The sequence below is a fragment of the Melanostigma gelatinosum genome (genome assembly GCF_949748355.1).
Source record: "Melanostigma gelatinosum genome assembly, chromosome: 23".
Classification (NCBI taxonomy): Eukaryota; Metazoa; Chordata; class Actinopteri; order Perciformes; family Zoarcidae; genus Melanostigma; species Melanostigma gelatinosum.
In genome coordinates this window covers 7,482,182-7,504,662 of record NC_136656.1, presented here as the reverse complement: position 1 = coordinate 7,504,662, position 22,481 = coordinate 7,482,182, and the positions used below count along the sequence as shown (strand labels likewise).

Below are 22,481 nucleotides of genomic sequence, written 5' to 3'. Positions count from 1 at the left end.
ACCGGAAGTACCACTGCTAACTCTGTCTGACTTGATGGTCGTTGAGTTTCGAAGGAGAGCGAATCGTCTCCACAGCTCCCGAAACGCAAAGAGAGCCGCGGACGGACGCACCCGTACCTGCGCGTGTTAATTAGTGGCTTCTTCGGGGTCAGTAGTTACGGTCCATTAAACGGCTCAGAAATGTCTACAAAGTACGGTTGGTGTGTAGATAAAAAAAAAACAATTCGGACTTGTTTGAACCTTTGGATAACTGTATTCGTTTAACTGAATGGGGAGTGAGGAATTGCAACTACAGCTCGCGCACCGGAGGCTCCATTTCTTGCGGTTAGCTTTGTTTCAACTTTGTGGAAATATGTAAGTGGGACAAATGAGACTGAAACATGGAGCAGTCGGCTACTCTCGACATAGAGACGCTCAAGGTAAGCCAACAAAGGTTTGCCAAAAAAAAGTGCACGTTTGATGTAATTGTGACCGTTCACATCGCGTGCAGCAGGGAAGTTAACGTTGTTTTATTCAGCAAGTCCAAACTCACGTTTCGTCGCGAGTCCTCTCTGCAACAGGTGCACCCACTCATGTAATTATAACGTTGAAACCCCTGCTAATTAAAGATTAACGCAAACTGTCTTCCAGTGGTCTCTTCACGTATCTCCCTGTACACCTGTTATTCTGTGCATTCTCCCCGTAATGTGACAGCCTATGAATATTCTGCCTGCATGCGTTCCTCATTATCCTTCCACTCGAGCAGAGGAGGCAGTATAACCTCTGGGTACAGTATGTGTGCATCTCGTCTCCGTGCTGCAGTGCAAAAAAAAAAAAAGCAGCTCGGTGTCGGGAACCCTACACAGCAGAGCAACTGTTCGTCTGTGCACCCGAGTCCAGTCTATTGGCCCGCGACATGCATGCGCACGCACGCGTGAGCCACAGCGAGCGCACATACAGCTCTGGTAGGGCTGGGCGATATGGCCTAAAAAAAAAATCTCCGATTTTTTTACAAAAAATCCGATTCACGATTTAAATCGATTTTTTTCCCCCAAATTTTTTTGCAGATGACAGAAGCTGTTGAAAACAATTTTTTCTTTTATTTTGTGATGATTTTCCCAAGTAGGTTGATAAAAATAAAGTGCAAACAAAACCTGAACATTGTAGAAAGGTGCCTGTAGTATACAAAAAGTATTTGGTCACTCTTTTGTTTGCCTGAATCATTTAAATATAAAATTAAATTAAACATAACATTAAATGGCATTAAATAGTAGCCTTCCATTGTAAACAACTGTGCAAATGTAACTTTTTACAGTAAGCTTTTCTAACTGAATACACTGATACAAACACAGCATGAAATAAAATGTATATGACCCTTTAACATTCACATTTTCAAAAGTGCAACATCTGATCTAACATCAACATAACATATTTTGCACAGTAAATAAGTGCATGTAAACAAAATCAAGTGCATTCACAACATAACCAACAGTATTAAACAGTAGTGCATGTTTTTTCTAAATATTTTTTGCCAGGAAGACAAGCCTGTCTACTACCTCTGGCTTCAGGCATGCACGGTGGCATGTAACAATGCCCCCCCCCACACACTGAAAAGCCTCTCAGAGGGGGCACTTGTAGCTGGCACAGAGAGGTATTTCTTTGCTAAAGTACTTAGCCTTGGAAAGTTAAGTTGGTGACGCTTCCACCAGTCAAGTGGATCGGTGTCTGGGTCAACCTGCTGGACCACAGGTCAGTTGTTGCGGAGTAGAATGACATCCCCTCCAGCTCCGCAGAGATCCTTTGGCGTGTACTATTGTACAGCCGAGGCAAGGCAACGTCAGAAAAATGTTTACGGCTTGGTAGCACGTACCTGGGGTCCAAAGCTTTGAGACGGTGAATAAACCCCGGCTTTTCCACGGTGTATATGGGCACCATATCTTTTGCGATATACATCGCGACTGCATCCGTGATGGCTTTCCACCGGGCACTCTTCTTCTCATGCGGAGCACAGTTGGTGAATGTCTCCAAAATGCTGGGTTGTTGTTGTGAGGTGGCGGCGGCGGCGGCCAGCAGTGAAGCTGCTGGCCGCCATTGTTTTAGTTTGTAAACAATGCGCGCGCACTCTACTACGGGAACCCAACGGGGGGGAGGGGTGGGGGCGATTTTCTCGATTTTCAATAAAACACATCGCCTTAAAGCACACATTCGAATTAATCGATTAAATCGATTTATCGCCCAGCCCTAAGCTCTGGGCATAAGTCACGCTTATCGGTCAAGAAATAGCTCACTGCTCACACTTGACTCTGAGCTGATCCAGCACTTCCCACTTTGGTGACAAGTCTGCAAGTTTTTTGTCTCTCAGCTCATTTGTCGTGTTTGTGCTTTTCTTTTTCTTCTTCGAATCACTGGAAGGTTCCACTATCTTCTGTAATTAGAACAAATGAAGCTCATGGGGGTGATGTCCAGGTGCTCTCCCCAGGAATTTGCTCGGGATTAGCAAGGAAATCTAGTGCACTCTGGGAGAAGTGTCTGTCTGACATCAGCAGTTTGCCGTCTCCTTCCTCTGCCATAGCCATCATCAACACTGAGGAAGGAGCTGCAAACATTTAGAGACTTAGCAAAACCAGCTGTCGTTAATCAATGACGCAAAGGCCGGAGATGCCAGGGATGTTTTGTTTTGTGAAAGTGTCATCAAAAGCATGTAACGGCAAAAATAAATTCTCTCTGGAAACCCCTCTGCCAACAGTCTGTGATGTTCAGCCTTGTTGGCTGCATGTTCTGATTGAACAGCTGCGACCTTTCCTTGTGCGCCCGATTCATCGGAAATCTTTGATCCCTGCCGGTCTGGTGCTTGCTTGTGGGCTTACCTTTTGTTGCTTTCTGCCGAAGGAAGTGTTTCCGCCAACCATCCATAAAGGGCAGCAACACTGCAGAAGAAGAAGAAGAAGAAGAAGAAGCCATTGATGGCTGCTATTGTAACTCCATAGATGATGGAGCCGCAAAACAATTGGATTTCACATCTAAGTGGAGCGACTATTGACAGCAGCACCCTCACTCACATGCGTGATTGTCTCATCAACAAAATGGTGAAATGGGTCCATCAATGCTTTGAGCAGCACATTTGAGAAGTGTAATTGGTTTTCCAAGTTACAGTCGTGCATACGGGCCTTCTCCGTCTCTTTGATTGGGCTTTCTATCGAACTTAAAAAAAGCCAGCAGAACCTGAATGAATAGGTGCTTTGATACTGTGTGACAGACTTGTAGCGTTATTGCGTCCGTCCCTTTTCCCTGCTGCAGCCTCAGCGATCGGGCAGTGATCACACGCATGGATGAGCACGAGCTTTGCAGTCATTAGTGCATCTCAAATGTTTTCTTACCTCCAGCTGAGGCACCGCTGAGTGAGAGCGCCAGCCGATTTGCTGATTAACACCATCGCGCATTAATAACGTCTCATTTTCTTTCATTCGGGGGTTCGCTTCTGCATTTTGCTGCCTCCGCAGAGCGTCACTGTTTGATCAAAACAGCATGTAGAATATCACCCTCTACGCTAATTGGTGAAGATGAGGCTCGCTGGCAGCGGGTAGGGGGCTGCTGGGTAATTACTGGCTTTGGCTGTAACGTCTGTAGTCAAAGCTCTGAGGATTGATAATTGTTTTAAGAGGAAATGAAGGTGGGGTAATGCTTATTTGTTGTCCTGCCACAGACAGTTTCATCATAACTGCAAACGGAAAGTGTCCATCTGTCCCTGCATTGACTGACCACTGCTTCAATTTCCTAATTATTATCAGGACTGTTTCTGTAGTTACTACAGTAAAAGGGCAACATGTTTTGGAGTGGTCATACCCAGTAAACACACCACCTTCAGTCGCGTAACAATGCTTTTTCATATGAAGTGGTAGTTGTCAGACCGACTACAGCTTACATGAACTGATGAATGGGAGTCATTTCAACATGGTGTGACGTGCCTGCACGCCTCGCTTTGGAATCCATATTTTGTTTCTGAAAAGTCAAAGTTGTTTCTCACACCCGCTGCAGTTGGACATCTTGATAAGTCCAGTCCAGCTTGTTTGTGAGAGTGCGCTGTGACCGGCATGCTGAGATGACGGATTGAGAAAATGCCAGCCGCTATGCACTCCTCCATTTGCTCTGTGAATAGCCGAGCTTTAGGAGGCATGACTCCACCGGGGTAATATATGCATTAAAACTCTTGCAAAGAAATCACACAGGATCCACTAGTGTTGGGAACAGTGGGTTGCCATAGAAATTACAAGTGCTGATGTTTCGCCTAGCAACAGTGGATTGAAAATAGACTGAATCTGTCCAGCAGGGGCCATGGCTGTAGGCTAAAATATGTATTTTCTTAATTGTCTGTTATTTAAATGTGTCTTTACGTTCTGAGTCTCTTAGATTCCAGTTCAGTGTGAGGAGTTTAGTGTCTGGATGATTATTTGTATTTATGTACGGTTTCACTGGAGGTAAAGTTGTGGTTGTAAAACAAAAAAGAAGTAATCTGTGACACTGCATTGAGTTTGTATTCAGCCTTTGTGTAAGTGCTTCTCATCATGCTCTTGTCCCTCAGCTGTATCACTGCTCAGATTGGAATCATTGACATTTCTAGGCCAGCGACATGGGTCATTTGTATTTGCTGCAAAGTCACGACATCCATTTGTGAGACATCTGCCACCGCTGGCAGAAATGACCGTGATTGTTCATCCAAGGAAACAGTCACTTAACATTAAAGTAATTAATATTGTTTTAAGTTTTGTACCGTTGGTTGGACTAAACGATGGAGTCATCTGGACAGCCTGCAGGACATATGCCTATTTCTGGCCCCTGCTGTTTACCAGCTGATACACCACATGCAGCTCACTGTTGTGCCTTGTTTTACAAAACCAAATCCAATGTCTGGGGATCTGTAATCACCAAAAATGCATTACCTGCTCACCCTTGTAAGGGATATTGCTTTATTGCAACAATAATCTGTTCCATCACAGGCTCGGTGTCCTGGTCGTTAAAACACGCTTTCTGCAGCATTGCGCTTCCTGTAAGCAAGGGAAGTGCAGTTTATATCTGAACTGGTGGAGTGAACAGGAGCACAGGGTACAGTTTCTGCCTCTATTTAAACCTGGGTCAAGTCATTTAGTTCCTCTTGGAAAAGAGTATTTAACTTGGCGAGCTAAATAATCTGAGCTTGTTCTGCCACAGTTAATGAGAGCTGTTGGGGACACACACTATCTAATGATACCTGCCATCAGAGCCCGATGCTAATGACATGCGGAGTGTGGATAAAGCACGTGGGGCCTGGATTCTGACTAAGTAATGCATATATTACACTGCTGGGTCTCACTGGGGATAACTGTGCGCAGGTGTGTCAAAATCTCAACGTGTTTCACGCAATTAACTTGTTTTATACTGACAAGTTGAATATATATAGTTGCTCTTTGGAAGTACGAGGGACTTTTCAAAGAACTCTGACACAATTGGATGTAATGAAACTGCTGCTGCAGGACATTTGAACTTGGTTTGTACCAGCAAGTGCTTTGCTCTTTTAATTATCTGTAAGGGGGGGGGGGTGATGGCAGGCAGTATGAATTCATCCCATCAACCGCTGAACAGAACAGTTGAGGGCTCAACCAGCCTCGCAGCCGCTGATGGGGGAGTTTCACACTGTCAGCCCGCGGTCACGATCGGCTGGAGAACAGCTCCTGCTCGCCCTCGCCTGGATGACCGCACTTGACAGGCATCATCCTCTCTGATCTCAGATCAGAGCTCGTAGCAGCTTCCCAGTGGCTGGCAGGCACTTAGTTACTCAGCCGGAGTGGAGAACATTTCTCTGGCACCAAATTGACCCTCTTTTCCCATAATCCACCTCCTGTTTTCATCCCTACTGAGTGGCAAAGCAGCAGCCTGTGATTTGCTCGTTCTGTCAAATGTCCTACATGAGGACCTTGACTTTAGAGATGTCCTTTTCTTAAGTCATGGACAAACGGCTTTGCTTTACAGGACTGTAAACTATATTAATTGCTACAATTAGTTCATTAGTTTCTAGGTTTGCCTGCAGAATTCTTGTATTGACTGAACAAAGAATTGTAAATATATTTTCTACTTCTGGGCCAGTCTATCCCTCAACTGATGGCTAACTTGTAATCGATGTTTCTTGACTGATGATTCCCCCTCTCCAGCAGAAATAAACACACCACCATGTTTTTTTTCCAGAGTAAGCACTCTGCTCTCTCTTTTAATAAAATAAAGTCACCTAAATGCCACTTTCTTTTAGGCACAGAGTTTGACAAAGTACCCTGCTCCTGGTTCAATTTCTAAAAGTGTGTAGGGCCGGTGTTCCAGGGCATGTCATTACAAAAGTTGCAAACAAAATTAAGCTGCGACCCTCATTCGAAAATGTCATAAATCTGTTCCCAGTGTGTTACAGATCGAAATATCCCCCGTATCACTCCATTTAATTGCCAAGCTTGGATGTTTCACCTTAGCTTGCACATATGCATTGCTCTCACGATTAATTCTTCATAGTAGCACCACTTTTTCTAAAATAATTGTAGGATTACCCAGCCATGCCTCAGCCCAGAGTCATTTTTAGTGGCGCTTGCATGGTAATAACCGCTAACGATATGCGATTGCTTCGGAGTGAATGTGTTCTTGAAAGCGGCTGACGGGGAAGCTGCTCTGTTTGTTTTCCAGATTACCCAGGAGCAGTTCATCCTCGCGTCCCAATCCCTGCATCTCCAGCGACCGGGCTGTGACGCCGTGTACCCAGTGGGTCTGTACGGCTGGAGGAAAAGATGCCTCTACTTCTTCCTGCTGCTGCTCTTGGTCACCATGATAGTTAACGTGGCCCTCACCGTCTGGATCATAAAGGTCATGAACTTCTCAGTGGTGAGTACAGCGCGTGTGCAACGTATTCATGAGTGAATGGGCTTCATAGCTGCTGTTTGTTGTGATACTACAGCTGTTCAAGCTGTACCCAGTTTATGAAAGACGCTACACTTTGCTGTTCTGAACAACTAGTCTTTACTGGAAAAATCTCCACGGTCGGGCTGCAATTAATGACTATTTGCATTGTCACTTAATTTCTCTGTTATTTATGAGTTAATTGATCAACGGTTCGGTCTTTAAAATTGTCCAAAGTACTGAAAATACTCATCCAAACTTCTAGAGCCGCCCATTTGCTCGTTTAGTTTCACCAGCCTTCTAAAACCCAAAGAAATAATATTTGCAATTTGATAAAAAAAAAAGAAAAGCAGCAAATTCTTACTTTTGACAAGCTGGAGCTTGTAACTGGCATTGTTGCTCGATAAATAAAAAGTAACTAGTCCACTGGAACAAAAGAGATGTTTCGTTTCAATGTCATTTTTGGGGGAATTCATACAAGAGTTATTGGGTTGTAAGCATGAATTGCTATTCATGCTTACAACCCAATAACTCTTGTATGAATTCTGCAGTAGCTTGCGTAGCTGGACAAAGAACAGTACACACACTGCAGAAGCCCAAACAGAAAACCCAGAGAGAATTATATTTGATTCATTTAACCACCAATGATGTTTCCATCATTTAAAAAAAGATAGCTGTTCAAAGAAACTTTGTTTGTGAAATGTAATGATCAGTTTGGCACTTCTTCACTTGCATAACATTTATTACAATACAACCATACGCCGATGTGTCTTGAGGCTCGAACATTTTACAGAAAGTACTTTCCATACCGGGCACATCAAGACAAGAGACAATAAATAAATATATATATGAAAATATGCCAAAAAAGCATTTAGTCTCAATACTGGGCTATGTGAAAATATAATGACTATCAATTTACTACTTTGCATGTGTAAACCTCAAACGAAAACCAAACGGGCAGATGCTGCGAGCTCCCGTGACATTTCCAGGGACAATGCAAAAACAATTTAGCATTTCTTCAAGATACTAGCGGTGGCAGCATCCTCCCTTTGTGACCGATGCGTCCCCACAGACTACTGCCATGACTCCCCTACTCCTTCGCCTCCCATCCATCTGTGTCATGAGCAAAAGACCTTATCGGTGCCGTTGGTGTCGTTCCAGAAAATGTACTTCGCTGCTCCCCATCGCTCAGGACATCTTGTAGCTAAATGCTATTCTTGTGAAGGAGATGGTTGATAAATTGTTGCGTTCACACCGTGTAGTTTAAACCGCAATTCCGAGCAGCCGAGTGGGGGGGAAAAATGTTCACGCCGATATCTGACACTTGGTGAAAATGACTACAGCCATGTGAACACAGTGTTGGCAGAGTGGCCACTAATGCACCAGCGCTGGCATTTACTTCAAAATGAAATCCAATATTCACACTAATGCCCAGTAGTCTCCAGGGTTATTTACTTTGACTTTAGAGAGCCCACTAAAGACGTTACACAACTGCTGTTGCAGACTCGGTAGTACCCCTCATATCTTGTAAACGGATCTTTTGTTTAAAAGTGTTTTAAATCACACGCTTTTTTGTGAGATGCCTGAAATATAGTCTGTGGTTACCACAAGCTTAAGAGACCTAAACATTGTTCAACAACATAAATCACATCGGTAGATACCTCTCTTATGAATGAATTAAGTGACTTAAAACACAAACAAATGGCTAAATGAGACTATAAAACGTCATCATGCGGACTATTCCCTATTCCCCCTTTACAGCCTTGTTGTGTACACTCACGTGACCTTAGTGTAGTTAATTTATTCCCTAATTTTAGCTTTTTACTTGTGGCGGTTGCATTTATGCTTAAAAAAAAAATCATAAAAGGGGTTTACGTTATTTTCTGCAATATTTCGAATTCAATGAAAAAATCCCATTGGCTTTTTGGTGAGGAAACCAATAATGCTCCACGCTGTACAAATTCCCAAATTTGTTATGTCATCCAAAGGGTGCGGAAATGTGTTCCGAGGACTTTGAGATGTCGTGCAAAAGACAAAAATAATTAACAGTAAGCACATAAATAAACATGAAATGCCTTTTTATGTGCTCAAAATGCCGACTTCACTGCTAATTCCTGCTCAAAACCCAAACGCGTTCCATCCATTACCAGTTATTGTATTTGTGGACAGAAAACATTTCACAAGTGCCCCTGGATGTGCGACTCATTCGTTTCTGACTTCACTTAGTCAAGTCACATGGTCTGTTAAGTTTTGACTGGAATAAGTGTTCAGTATTTGCACCATCTTTGACACCTCGCCTCCTCTGCACTGCATCAAAACGTAGCATACAGAAGCCTTGTAAAGCTCAGATGTGACGAGGCAGGTCCACGTCATTCACAAAACATCCTCTGTCTGCTTGTTGAGGACACCGGGGTGACTTCATTTAATTTCACTGATGCTGAGGAACTCGTCCTCAGGCCTTCGGCACGTCCCGACCGGACTGTTGTAACGCCCTCCCGTTTGTCCCGCCGCCCTCCTACTCGTCTGGCTGACTGCAGCGTGTGCTGAACTCGGCACAGCCACCACATCGCCTCCACTTCAGCACAGGAGGGACTTTAACGTCTGGCTGCTGACATAGAGTACAAATAACTCCACTCTCCCCACCCACCTCCTCTGCTCTTCTGACTTTGTCCTCCCGTCTGTCCCCAATCCTGGCTCTCGACCATGTATGATGGAGTTTCTCTTCACTCTACTCCGCCTCTATAATTTACGATCTCAATCCATTTGTGCAGCTAGCGCGATGGACTCTTTCAACGCATCCCACAGTGCCCATCTGTTCACTCGGATCCGAACAAAGCTGCTGTCAAACTTTACTTTGCTCATTGTGGTGTGGCAAGGTATAGCTTTGTCTACTACTATCTATCTACAATAGGGGGGGGGGGGGGGGGCGAAATGATTCCTGTAAGAATGAAGATTTTTAAGATTCTAAATCAAATCACAACGTTCAGAAATGTATTTAAAAAAAAAAATTCTACAAAAGAACCTAGATATTGCTACTGAACTGCTCTAAACCCTGTTATCTACCCATACATACATACATGCATACATACATACATACATACATACGGAAATATTTATTCATTTCACGAGCACTATAAAAGCAGTGAGCGTACATACAAAGTGGCAAAATGAAAAATTCCACGATTTGATCCAACATGTAGCGAACAGGGCCGATGCTAACCCGATCAGGCAGACGTGATCAATCCATGTTAAATAGTCTTCTCGCCAATGTCATTATAAAACTCTGTTTCCACAATCGGCAAACGTAACTCTGCATGATCACGAATCGGATTCTTTTGTCATTTCCGTGAATATTCTCAACATTCCCTGCCACATTAGCCGGGTTCTCCTCACTCAGCCTCCCACTGCATGCAGCCTGTCACCCCGACGCCGCCGAGTGTCTGTGGCGGTGTCACCTCGGTGTCATGGCCTACTTCTTGCCTGTCACTCAACGCTGCTGCCTGTCTACCAGCCCCGTCTGGCGCGCTGCCGCTACTGCCCTTCCTAATGCAGTTCGGCAGCGGCGGGATTCAGTGCGTTATGCATTTGAGAAGCTGTAACCCTTTAAAAAAAAATGAATTTAGGAAAATTATCACAACACTGACGATCATGTTGCAGGATGGAATGGGAAACCTTCAGTTGAAGCAGGATGGGATCCGCCTGGAGGGAATCTCTGAGTTTCTCCTGCCTCTCTACGTCAACGAGATCCAGTCCAGGAGGGTAAGTTGCCTCCTTTGCACCTCAACAACTGAAACTTGCCTGTGGGTTAATACTTTGCTGCACTGACAAACAAGGATTAACTACCATCGGTTGAAAGGCATGTGAAAATCTCTCGCATGGAAAGATCTCTCCAAAGCTGCAGACAAGGTATTGATCTCACAATGTTGACGTTATGATCAATTAATTTGCAACAAAGGGAAGCTTCCCTCGGAGCTCTGACTTGACGATACTTTGATGTTTCCTTATATTTGTGCTTGGATAGGAGAGATTACTCTCTCTCTCTGTCCTGTGCTCCTCTCCTCCTCTCATTTCCTGTCATCCTCCAACAGTGCACGATCAGGGCCTCTCAGCAGGAGATGGGTAATAGGCTGCCTCTCAGCTCCTCTCAGGCCACATACAAACCTACAGGAGATTACAGGAGATTACAGAGGGACCAGAGTCCCCCCCCGCTGGATTTCCAATCAAACCCACACGATAAATTCCCCTCTTCCACTTCCTCCCTCCCTCTCCTCCTCTTTGATGTTCAGTAGATCAACCAACACGGCTCCAGTGCAAAGTTGGTCCAAATGTTCTTCTCCCACACGAATCACAGACGCTCAGTTGGATCATCCGCTTCTTCAGTGATTAGGCATGCTGCAGAAAGCAATTTCAACCACTGGAAGCTGGGGTTCCGTGTAAATTAGATTTTCTAGGGATGTCAATGGAGGAAGTGACTCGATAGTCGGTACAATTTGCCACAGCAGATTGAGAAACGACTTGAAATTGCCCCCTCGTGCTCTTTGATCTTGTAGTTGGAGCTAAATGTTGATTTTTAAACAAAACAGTCATGTGCTTAGCAATAGCAAACACCTCAAGGCCAAAGCCAATATTTCATTCTCCGGTGCAATACCAGCTGCAGACATTTTTACTGTCTTGTTTTACAGACGGGCTGTGCAGTGGCCCGCTTATCTACCGGCGCCAGAGATATTTGCGGGACAGAAATCTCTGTGGGTCACTCGATATTTCTTACCTGAGAAAATATGTCAAGCACTGCGAGAGCGGGGATTATGGTTATCCAATGAGTTTACACCACAGTGCACAGTGCTGTTGTCCAGTCAGATAACCACCTCTGATCAATAAGTCATTACCACGAACGGCAGTGAACCCCAGAAGTTAAATATAGTATTTTATTCGTATTTTTTTAAAATATGTTCACGGAGTCCAAGCTGCTGTCAAGGCTGAACTCAAAGTAGCGTTAGTTTGACTTCTCCTGGATCAATCAGTGCTTTGAATCTTCTGCAGTGACTGAAGCCATAATCTGAGGCATTTTGCACCCAACCCTGCGGTTCCCCTCAACTCTACTTTAGTATCATGCAGCTAATCGTTTAAGTTTTACAGCACATTACTTTACTGCTTTGATTCACGGTCACCGTCTTCTTCAGCTTAGTTGGCAACACCAGCAAATAAACTCTACAGAATGTGTGCTGCATGCCGAGCACTGAACAGCAAGACGGACAAAGTCCGACTCGCCGGTGAACATAATTGAGCATTTAGCAGCTAAAGAGCCATCTCATTCCCTTGGGAGTTGGAGGAAACTGAAACAGACTTAAACTGAAAGTAAATATTGGTCTGCACCAAGTGGTTAAAAAGTCAAGAACTGAAATGAATGAAATACAATCTGTCACCCAGCCATGCCATTATACAGACTGTATACCGGGTTATATAATGTGTCTCATTCTCTACCTTTCACATTGTGGTGGCAAAGTGCAGACTCCAGAACAAAATGCAGTATTAGTGTGCATATTAGTGTTGATGCTTCACTTCGCCTGCCTGCTGTGCTCTGCAGTGTCAGAACAATGCGACTCTGGCAGGTGAAAAGACTTGAAAATTCGAGCCCCCTTGTTTCTTTCACATCTGACATTGTGGACCTTGCGGGCCACTCCTGCTTGAAGTGTAACTTGGACTACAGACACTCAAAAGTATGATTGTTTTAATATGTGTGAATATGGCTAGGGTCGAATAGTTTTTTTCTTTTTTGCTGAGGAAGGCGCCTGAGTGTGAAATGATCAGAAATTATGAAGTGGCAGCCATGATGAGCTCTTTGAATTCTGTAAATGCTGAAGAAATGTGCTTCAATGGTTTCTTTCTTATCGTTTTTACCAAAGGGAACACTGGATCCTCCTTTACCAAAAGAAAGGAGATAATGACATCCCACAATTCCTCGCGCCGGCCGCATTTAAATCGCCTCACTATTCTGCCGTCGCTGTTTGATTGTGCTCCATGGATACGTTGAAAACATCTTTCTTTGGAGATGTGATTCTGTTTGCGACAGGAATCGTTTCTTTTTTTCATTTATCCTCACGAATTTTCCGTCACATTTTTCTTGGCCTTGTGAGGTTTTCCTTTGAGGTCAAGGAAAAGAGGTTGGAAAAAGACAGGTCGTCATTCTTTTTGACTGTTCGATCACAACCTATGTTTGCCTCTTTTTGCAGCTGCTTTCAGTCCGCTGAGTTGTCTGTCGAGTCTGACAGGCGGATGGATGAATGGAATATTTTGTAGATTCTGTTCTCCCTCCCCTGAAGCCACAAAACTACTTTGATTCCAAGCAGATGAATTCAGTTCGACGCTTGAACTTTCACAAGAAAGTGGCTGTAATTTCATACTTTTTCAAATCTGCCGGTTCTGTCTAGGTCAAATTTGACAGCTGTCTAACAATTGTTTTATTTAAACCGAAATGTATAAAGCCTTTACAATTTGAAACTTTAAAATTGCATCTTTGCCTTGAATTAGACACTCGGCCTCCGTCTGAGAAACGATGTTTGAGGCAACACAGTGCCCAGATGCAGTTAATCAAATCTCTGCTGTTCAGACTGTTTGCTCTCCTTATTGTCTCCGGAGACCCTGACTGATCTATAAATAGCATCAGATGCAGGTATATCTTTCATTGGAGTGAAACTTCTCCCTCACAGTCTCCCCTTCTTGCATTGGCGATGCATGATTGTAAGCAGTCTGCAGATGAGGGCTAAAGACGTCCACATGTTTAACGGTCTGTTTAAAATCAAAGCTTTTTTGCAGCAGTGCCCCAGAGACCTGAACATCCAAGCTTGCTACAGCATTACATAGAAATACAAGTATCCCAGAAAACATGTTCCAAACCAGCCTGTGCCCTGCATAGAAAGAGCCCGCCTGCAATATTTGATATTTGGATGGGAAAATGAAGACTTAATAAGCGTGCCTTTCAACTCGACGATAAAAAAAAAAAAAATTCATTATATGGATTTGTTCAGCTCGGTATGCAAATTAGCCTCTAGCACAATCAAAAATAATTTAAATTCAAATATATTTATGCAAATATTTGGTTAGGATTATGTTTAAATCCTGAGCAGAGCTCTTTATCTGTGCTTTAAAAGTCTGCGCTTTATCGCTCACAGGAAGGTAGCACCATCATGCGAGGTTGCTTTTTAGGCCAGTTCATCGAAGCAGTGTGCCAGGCTGCTGCTGTTCATTGTGTGCAGGGAAGCATCCTTTTCTTTACAGCAGCCACGGTAATCTTTCAGGCAGACGGGGCCCACTGCACCTACAACAACGGGCTCCATTTACGTCCTCGGGAAACAGTTTTAAGACCGAAATCTTTAAAGGGGTGCTTCCAATCAAGAACTCAAATTCCTTCACGAGGCCGTGCTGCCCGGAGAACTCCTTTTCATGACGCACATTTATATTGGGAAGGAGCAAGGAGGGAATGAAAATCAACCGAATGCACACCACACTAGCTTGAGATAATGTGCTACAATTTATTAATTTGCTTATTTTAAGGAGCGCATAAAGTCCATTAAACCTGGTAGATTGCATTGTGGCATAACTGTTATCTCAAAGCTAATGTTTCACAGTTGCTTCTGTTCTTTTGGGAGACAGAAATAATGTACAGAAACACTGCTAGTATGGTATGTACACTGGCGTTGTAGTGATTAGTAGATCTTAATCAATGAGAATTCATTTAGCTAAGATTTCCCCTACTGCTAAAGGTAGTTAAGATCCTAATATAACGTATTTCTTTTCTCTTCTCTCTCTCTCCCCCTCTTTCGGTCTCTCTCGCCACGCTTCCCCTAGGATAGCTTGTTGGTCTTGCGGTCAGAAAAGAATGTAACGCTGAACGCCAGAAACGACCGCGGCCAGCTGACCGGTCAGCTCACAGTGGGTGAGTCTCCACTAATGGCAGAAATCTGTTTTATTTGAGATCACAAGTCGCCACTTTCCTACGACAGTTGATGGGGAAACACCTGCTGTGACATCACTGTCGGAGGTGTGGCCTGAAGGTAGTTTTTCTTTTTGCCTTTGTTTCATTTAATGTTGAATGTCATGTAATTGTCAGGGTGTTATTTTACACTTTGGTTCAGCCTTTATCTCTCTCTCTCGCTCTCTGTACAAAGTGATCTTAGATTAATCCAGCTCTGACTGTAAATTGCCTGATCAGTCTCATTTTGTTAATGACTTTAATCAAGATCAGCGGAACAATTAAGCTTTAAATTCTCTTTAATCGTCTCTGTGCCGTCAGAAACGACTGTAGTGTCTCCCAGATGCTAACCTTTGAGGCTTTTATTGAAAGGGCAATGGATTCTTCTTCTTATTATCTCTTTCAAGCATCAGTCAGTCCAAATTACCAAAGTCATTTACGTGATTAATGACCACTGGGAAGCATATGACCTGCTTATTAGCATTAATAGCTATCGGCCACCGTGAGTTGAGAGTTGAGACTGATTTGACAAGACTTGTGATGTGACACTTTTCGGTCACGCTTGACCTTCCTTGATGCTTTTGTAGAAAGTGCATTTTGTCTGAAATTAGACGAAACCTGGCGAGAGTAATTAAATTCCCCAGCCGCCGCAGCCCGTGGATTAATGGCAGCGCGAGACAGGCCGACGTTAAAAGTTTCTGCATTCACATCTGGAAAAACACCAAAGTCTGGAGAACAATAATTAATATTCCTCACCAGATTACTCATTTGTCTCCATCCATTGTAAAAGCATGGCTGATCCAGCTTTGTTAGGCACCTTTCATTTGCAATGCAAGCACTCTACACACTATTTCAGATTGCTAATAGTCTTACATGCCCAAACATAGCTTACCAAAGCTGATTTGCAAAGCCATAAGGCAACCTTATTTGACAGGCCCATTTACAAAAAGAACATTATTGTTGGCATTGCAGACTATACAACTTTCTCGGTGGAAATCTGTTCTTTTAATGGGTTTTAATTATCAAACTTCCAGCACCTCACTTGGGTGTGATCAGTGTTTCTAGTGTTATAGTGGCGAAAGCCCAAAAGCGCCAACCTGGATGTCTCCCGCTCTGCAGGACCCGAGGCCGTGGAGGCCCAGTGCCAGAGGCTGGAGGTACGAAGTAAAGACGGAGGCCAACTGCTGTTCACTGCAAATGAGGAGGAGGTCATCATGACGACACACAAGTTCACTGTCACAGGTAAATGTGCTTATAATAGTCTGATGTGTGAGAAATCTGTCCGAAATGACCGAACAAAAACATTTCAAAGGAAACCAGAGCCGGCTTGAAGGAGGGAACGGGTCTCAGTCTTGGTTATTTGGTCCATACCAAGGTTTGATTGACAGCTTTTACACCAGATTAAACAAACCAGCGCCCTAGGATAGTTTCTTATACTGCACTGTAGATGCCTTTTTTTAGTGGGTGCCAAGCATTGAGGTTGAATACCAAGCCGAAGTAAACGCATGCTTGGCTTTCATTTTATGAATTATAAAATTATACATTTTTTTTAGGCTTGGAAGGCGCCGTGTTTGGACATTCAGTTGAAACTCCCCTGATCCAGGCGAGGGCTTCTGAAGACCTGAAGTAAGTTCACATTCATTGACTTAACAGAAGTTCATTAAAGCTTAATGTCACATGTTCATATCCTGTTCAATTAAAATGATATTTAAACAATGATGATAAATGTTCCATGGCATTTCAAAGTCAATGCCTGTACTGAAACAAAAAGAGAGAAAACGTGGCAGTAACCATTATTCACGAGTATAATTATTTTCAAGCACCCTCTTGTAAACTCAAGCGTCTACTGGTCGGCTCGTTAACGCACACATTTTAAAACTAGACTTGACCATCGTTTTAATTTCACAGCCGAGGGGTTATTCTCTATTGCAGTCAGGAATTGATTAAAGCATGGACAAGGTTGAGATGCGTATTAAACTCATACGCAACACTCCCGAGCATGAGATACCAACTGCACTCCGCCCGAGGCTCTGAGCCCTGAGCCGCTCCATTCACGAGTGTGGTTTGTTGTCCACCTTACTGGTCCTGAAGGGAGGGCTGGGGATCAAAGTTGGCAGAAAAAGCAGTGCTCTTGCATCTAATTCCTCCTGAGTGAGAGGAATACTGATGTGGTTCACTTTAAAGCAGGCACACACACACACAGGACTCACACACAGGCTCAGCTGAGGGGTGACCATCTGCAATGTGGCAAAAATCTTAACGAGAGGAAACCGAACGGGAGACAGTTAGGACTCAAAAGCTCATTGCTTCATTGGCATTCCCGTTTTCTTCGATTTTAATCCATATTTTGTCGAAGCTATTAAATGTATGCATTGTTAACGTTGCATTCTGTTTGAGTGGTTTAATTTAATACATTTTCAAAAATCCTTTCTTCAGACAATTTCAAATTGGTTCCTTCACGAATAAAATTACTATTTTCAAACAAGCAGATGTACAAGCCGTACTGCCAGGGCTTTAAATGAATGCCCCTTTTATCTAAAACCAATTTATTTTCCAGAAAACATGTAAAAGAATTACAGCCATTAAAAAAAACCCCAAATGTAACAAACTGAATTGTGTGGGCTATTAATGACGAGCCGAAGAACATTTCTATGATGTTTTTCCTTTTTCTTAGCGTCTGTTGACAGAGGAATTGGGTTGTGGGCGAAGTCAACAAGCTGCCATTACTGCAGAGGCATATCAGTAAACCTGTTCCATGTGTTTCAATAGTATTCAATAACTTTGGCAGAACCACATGTAGGCTATCCGTAGAACCTGCCACATGTTATCTAATCATCAAATGGTTGTAAGTAATAAAGATTCCACTTTAAGAATTACTTTTTTCTCATTTTGATGTCATTAAAGCCAACTGTATCCCTGTACGAGATGAAATATTCTTGCCGAAATGAGCAACAATCAAAGGGAAAAATAATAATTGTGCATTCGTGACCCTGTCGCTTGTTGTGAGAAGCTAACTGAGGAAACCATTGAACCGTCTTGCTTTTACTGCAGTCAGTTAGGCCAGTTGCACAATTTATACTTGGAGAGCACATGCCAGTGACTCTGCCTGCAGATTAATCTGTAACCCTCTTTAATTTGGTTTGACACAAAGATTCAGTCGCCATCATGGAGCGGAAAATCATCACCATCTGTGAGAACTGCCCCGCCCCGCCCTTGTTCCTTTTAATGTGACCAAAGCTGGCACTTTTTCATCGTCAAGCCAGACCGTAAATTATGACCCGCAGTGCCCTGGTGATTGATCACACATGTGTCAATCTGATTTATCATCCAATATGAATTAGGGTGGCAGTATCATATAAGAGTTACTAAAATAAAAACTGCTATTGTGAAAATTGAGTCTTTTTATAATAATTTTTCTCTTTTCCACTTTGCTATGTTGCACTCAGAACAGCTCATTTAAGACTTTGATAATGCGTTCTACAACGCATAATGCTTTTTTTATTTCTTCTAAAGCTTCGACATCTGTGTTCGAAGTGGAAGGTGCATTGTTTACACATGTGACTCGGGCACTTTTCAGTCATTGTTTACTCACCTCACCACCAACCTGAAAGACAAAGTTGCCACCTGTTGGCACACCTGTCTAGATGCCGATACTCGCGTCCATGGTGCCCTTCTTCCGCTCTTTTAAAGAAATCCCATTCTCTTTGCGCCTTGTTTTATTTCTCTGCGAGCCAACGGTAATCTGGGAACAGAGCAGAGACTTAATCAAAGAAATCCACTTGAGATCTCTTTTCTTTAAAGCACCTGTTCTTCTCCCCGAGCGCTTTCTGTGTACGCTAGCGCTCAGGTTTGTCTTCACTTGTCATCATGCTGCTTCTGAAAAATCGAACATACTGACGATGATGATTCCATTGGCATCTATTTCAACTATCCTTGTGCACTTCATCGTCAATAAGTTTACAGGATTTTATCCAGTAGCTGTGTCCAGTAGCTGTGTCCACACAACAGTGACAGGTTCATTAAGAAGATAAAGGCAGAACAGAACAACTCTTCTTGGTCCCACTTACCTCTGGTCAGACTTTCCTGCCGCCAATTTGTTGGGATTGAGATGCCGTGCAGCAGGAATGTGTTCTTTCTTTCTTTTGTCTAGTTTTGACCGTTGCAAAGAAGAATGGTTGTTCTCTGGTGTTGTAACGGTCTTATTTGACCGTAAGAGAAATGATTGGACTGCAGAGGAAAGAACATTACACACAGATACGGTACATTGGAAATAATTGGTGTCAGGTTTGGGAGGGACTTGTTTATATTTGTCAGTATAAATAAACTACATATCGTTGCCATACACGGTCCGGGGTTTGTCAAAACGCGACATGTGTTTTTTGCATCACATGGCGAAAGTGGACCTTAAGATGATTGGCGGTAAACTCCTGATCTGTATCACACTTTCAAATGTCATTTTAGAGCGTCCTCTCCATTAGGGCTGCAACTAACAGTTATGTCGTTGTTTTTACTCTCTAGTGTCAACAGCCGTATCTATAATACAAATCTATTATTGGTTGTGCTACAGTGTGGTTTTCACTGATAGCGTCAAATGCCAAGCTAAGTCAAAAACAGGAGAACAGTGGAGTAGAACCGGCTTTTATTTGAAATGCTATCAGCCAACTGCACTAATTGTAAACATATTGTTTGTTTTTGTCACTTATCCACAAGAACAGAACAAAAGACATAGGTAATCAACATGTCGTGATTATGTAAGGTAATCGCAGCATATCTGGGAGGGAGAAAAGAGCAGGGGAGACCTCTACAGGTCTACGGCACTAATAGTCCCAGGTCAAAGACATTTCACAAATACTCTCCAAACTGTGTCTGCTGAAAGCTGATTTAAAGTCAAAGAAGCTTTTCAAATGCAGATGAAATTCATTTGCTTTTCTTTTTTTCTTCCTTATTCCGAGAGCGCATAATCCGAAATGTGTCGCTTTCAGAGGGTATGGAGATTTAAGCGATTTCAAGACGGCTCCTTAAAGTCTTCTGTTTAAAATTCATTGAAAACAGATTGGGGGGGGGAAATCTATTTGCAACGGTTATGAAAACAAATTCCACATTGATTGGCTCTTGCACTTCTCTTTCCCTGTGCACACAAATAGTCCACGGGAGGAAAATGAAAATTGCATTAGCCTCTGTGTTGTTGAACGGTCAAATCAGCCGATACAATTATGGGCTGTTTAGGAGCCCTACGGGATTAGAATAATGAGAAGAGCTACTTAAACAGCAACAGCAGCTTCAACGCCACAGGTGGAGAAGCAGTTGGTATTACTAACACCCAGAATCAATGTGCTAATGTAGCGAGAGTCTAACAGAAATCAAGAAGATGCTTTAATGTTTTTGTTTTTGACAAATATTACTGATTGATATTCCTAAACTATGAGCTGAATAACGATCAATATAACCTTAAAGTGATCTTGTAACCGCGGCTCTTAAATCACACTGAAAGGCAGAGTTTTAGCAATGCAAACATCTTGAAAGTAGACACACAAATGATTGATTTTATGCACTAAATCTCTTAGCTTGTGCTTTTTTTTTTTAAGGCTGGAGTCTCCAACACGGACCTTGACCATGGAGGCTCCCAGAGGGGTGGAAGTGAGTGCTGCCCAGGGGCCGCTGAAGGTCAGCGGTCGAAAGGATCTCCAGCTGGAGTCCACGGAGGGAGAGGTGAGGACCATTAGAAAGGCTGCGCCAAGTGACGACTTCGTGCCCTTATTTATTTGTATCCTGTTTAGGTTTTTAGTTATAAATGTCAATTCATTTTTTATTTCCATACGGTTGGCGTGTGAGATGGGACACATGTTCTCTTTTATGTGGAATAATTGTGGTTTAATGGACAATTTACAAATTGTATATTTAAAAGAAAATACTTTGACGAGATTAAGACTCTACAGCGCTAAACATACTACAATTGAGGCTGATGAGTGAAGTATTTTACAAATTATACATTTTAACCTGATTATTAAAAGGCACCTTGAGCGATGTTATTTGACGGACTTCCAGCATGTCTCTGATCTTTTATCTCACAGATACTTTTAGATGCCAAAACCATTCAGCTGGGTAGTCTCCCGCTCGGCGTCTACACAGAGTCGCCCAATCAGGCCTCCCAGGAGCAGGCCGTATTCGAGGTGTGCGTCTGCCCCAGCGGCAAGCTCTACCTGTCTCCTGCAGAGACCAGCTCCACCTGCCAGGCCATGAGCAACATCTGCCTCTGGAGCTGACCTGGGAGCAGTGTTGTTGATTGGGGGGGGAGAGAGACATCTCTGACATCTGCTCTGGAGCTGCTGAGATTGAGAATCCTCCGTTGGTACATTTTACGGAGAATCGAACTCAACCACAGCGGAGATGGAGCTTGAACTCTAAGCAGAGTTCAGACCAGTACGGAAGTTTCCGAGTCGGCTGCCTGTGATGGTCTTTTGGACGTCAAGACAACTGACGGGGTTTGAGGGATGGCAGTCAGAGTAGCTCTGACATCAGGAATTTCACATTACAGGAATGTTTCCCACTACCTTATGTTGGAGGCAGAGGACACACCCTTTATTTTTCTACTTCATTGTAGACATGCAGTGACTATTTTCAAGATTTAGAAAGAGTAAATAAATCACAGGTGCCTTCAGCTTTGAAGGAACTATTGTGTAATATCGAACCCCTCTTTGTAATCAGTTAAAGTTTAACGTTTGATGTGAGAAAAACAAGTACGTAAGCACAATTCCCAAACAATCCTGATTTTTCTTTTTTCTCCTGTTTGCAGCTATTTAATTTGAAATTAAACATGTTTTTATGTGGCACACATTGTACTCTGAAGTTTAACTGTTAAAAACAAATGCAAGTTCTGCCCCAGTGACTTCTTCACTTTAAGGTAAATACCTTTTCTTGATGTTGATGCTACAAGAGAAAATCTGGTGAAAAACTCACAAGAAGGTCCATTAGGAAGCTGTTGTGCTTATCGAATGATTTTCATCTGCAGATGGAGTTTGCCCAGTTATGGTGAGTGTTCTTTTAACATAACAAATTAATGTTAAGTTTGACTCACTAAATTCTCTAGCTTGCTTTTTTTGTGTTTTGAAGTCCACTTGCGAAATTCAAAGAAAGTATGTTCTTTTAATTACGTGCTAGTAACTCGCTTCCCTCTGAGACGGCGCGCCAATGTGGAGTTTGACTCCAGAGGCTGGCTGGCTGACCTTGGCACTGCAGCTGAGAGCAAGGGAGGCAGGCATGTGTGTCAGCAGGCCTGCTGGGGTGCAAAGCCTCGCTCCACTTCCTCATCATCGCCCTGCGGCAGAGACGGGCTCGTTTGGTAAGAGCCACGATGGCATTCTAACAATAGCTCAGCTGCCTTGTCCAATGTTTTTTATGCTTCAAAGATGCACCTGTAATGTCACAGCATTTTACACTTTAGCCATGCTTGCCACTTCTGCATATGGCGATGTGATGAGCATACCTTCTATAGGTTAATATTACGTAGGTTATCGGGTCAAACTTGTGTCATAGAACTGATGTGGAGTAGTCTGTCAAGCTCTCATACCTTCATTGTCAGTACGAGAGGTAAACAAGATTACTACACAAAACTAATTCACATATTCCT

General features: G+C 43.1%; 1 protein-coding gene across 1 annotated transcript; it reads left to right on the top strand.

The window, feature by feature from the left end:
- Nucleotides 1–380: 380 nt before the first annotated feature.
- Nucleotides 381–21,117, top strand: LOC306796357 (zeta-sarcoglycan-like; the record flags this gene model as incomplete). Its single annotated transcript, XM_079295236.1, has 8 exons — nt 381–419; nt 6,676–6,870; nt 10,543–10,644; nt 14,731–14,818; nt 15,974–16,096; nt 16,408–16,480; nt 20,440–20,563; nt 20,926–21,117. The coding sequence occupies 8 exons, from the start codon at nt 381–383 to the stop codon at nt 21,115–21,117; spliced, it is 936 nt and encodes a 311-aa protein (XP_079151362.1).
- Nucleotides 21,118–22,481: the final 1,364 nt, after the last annotated feature.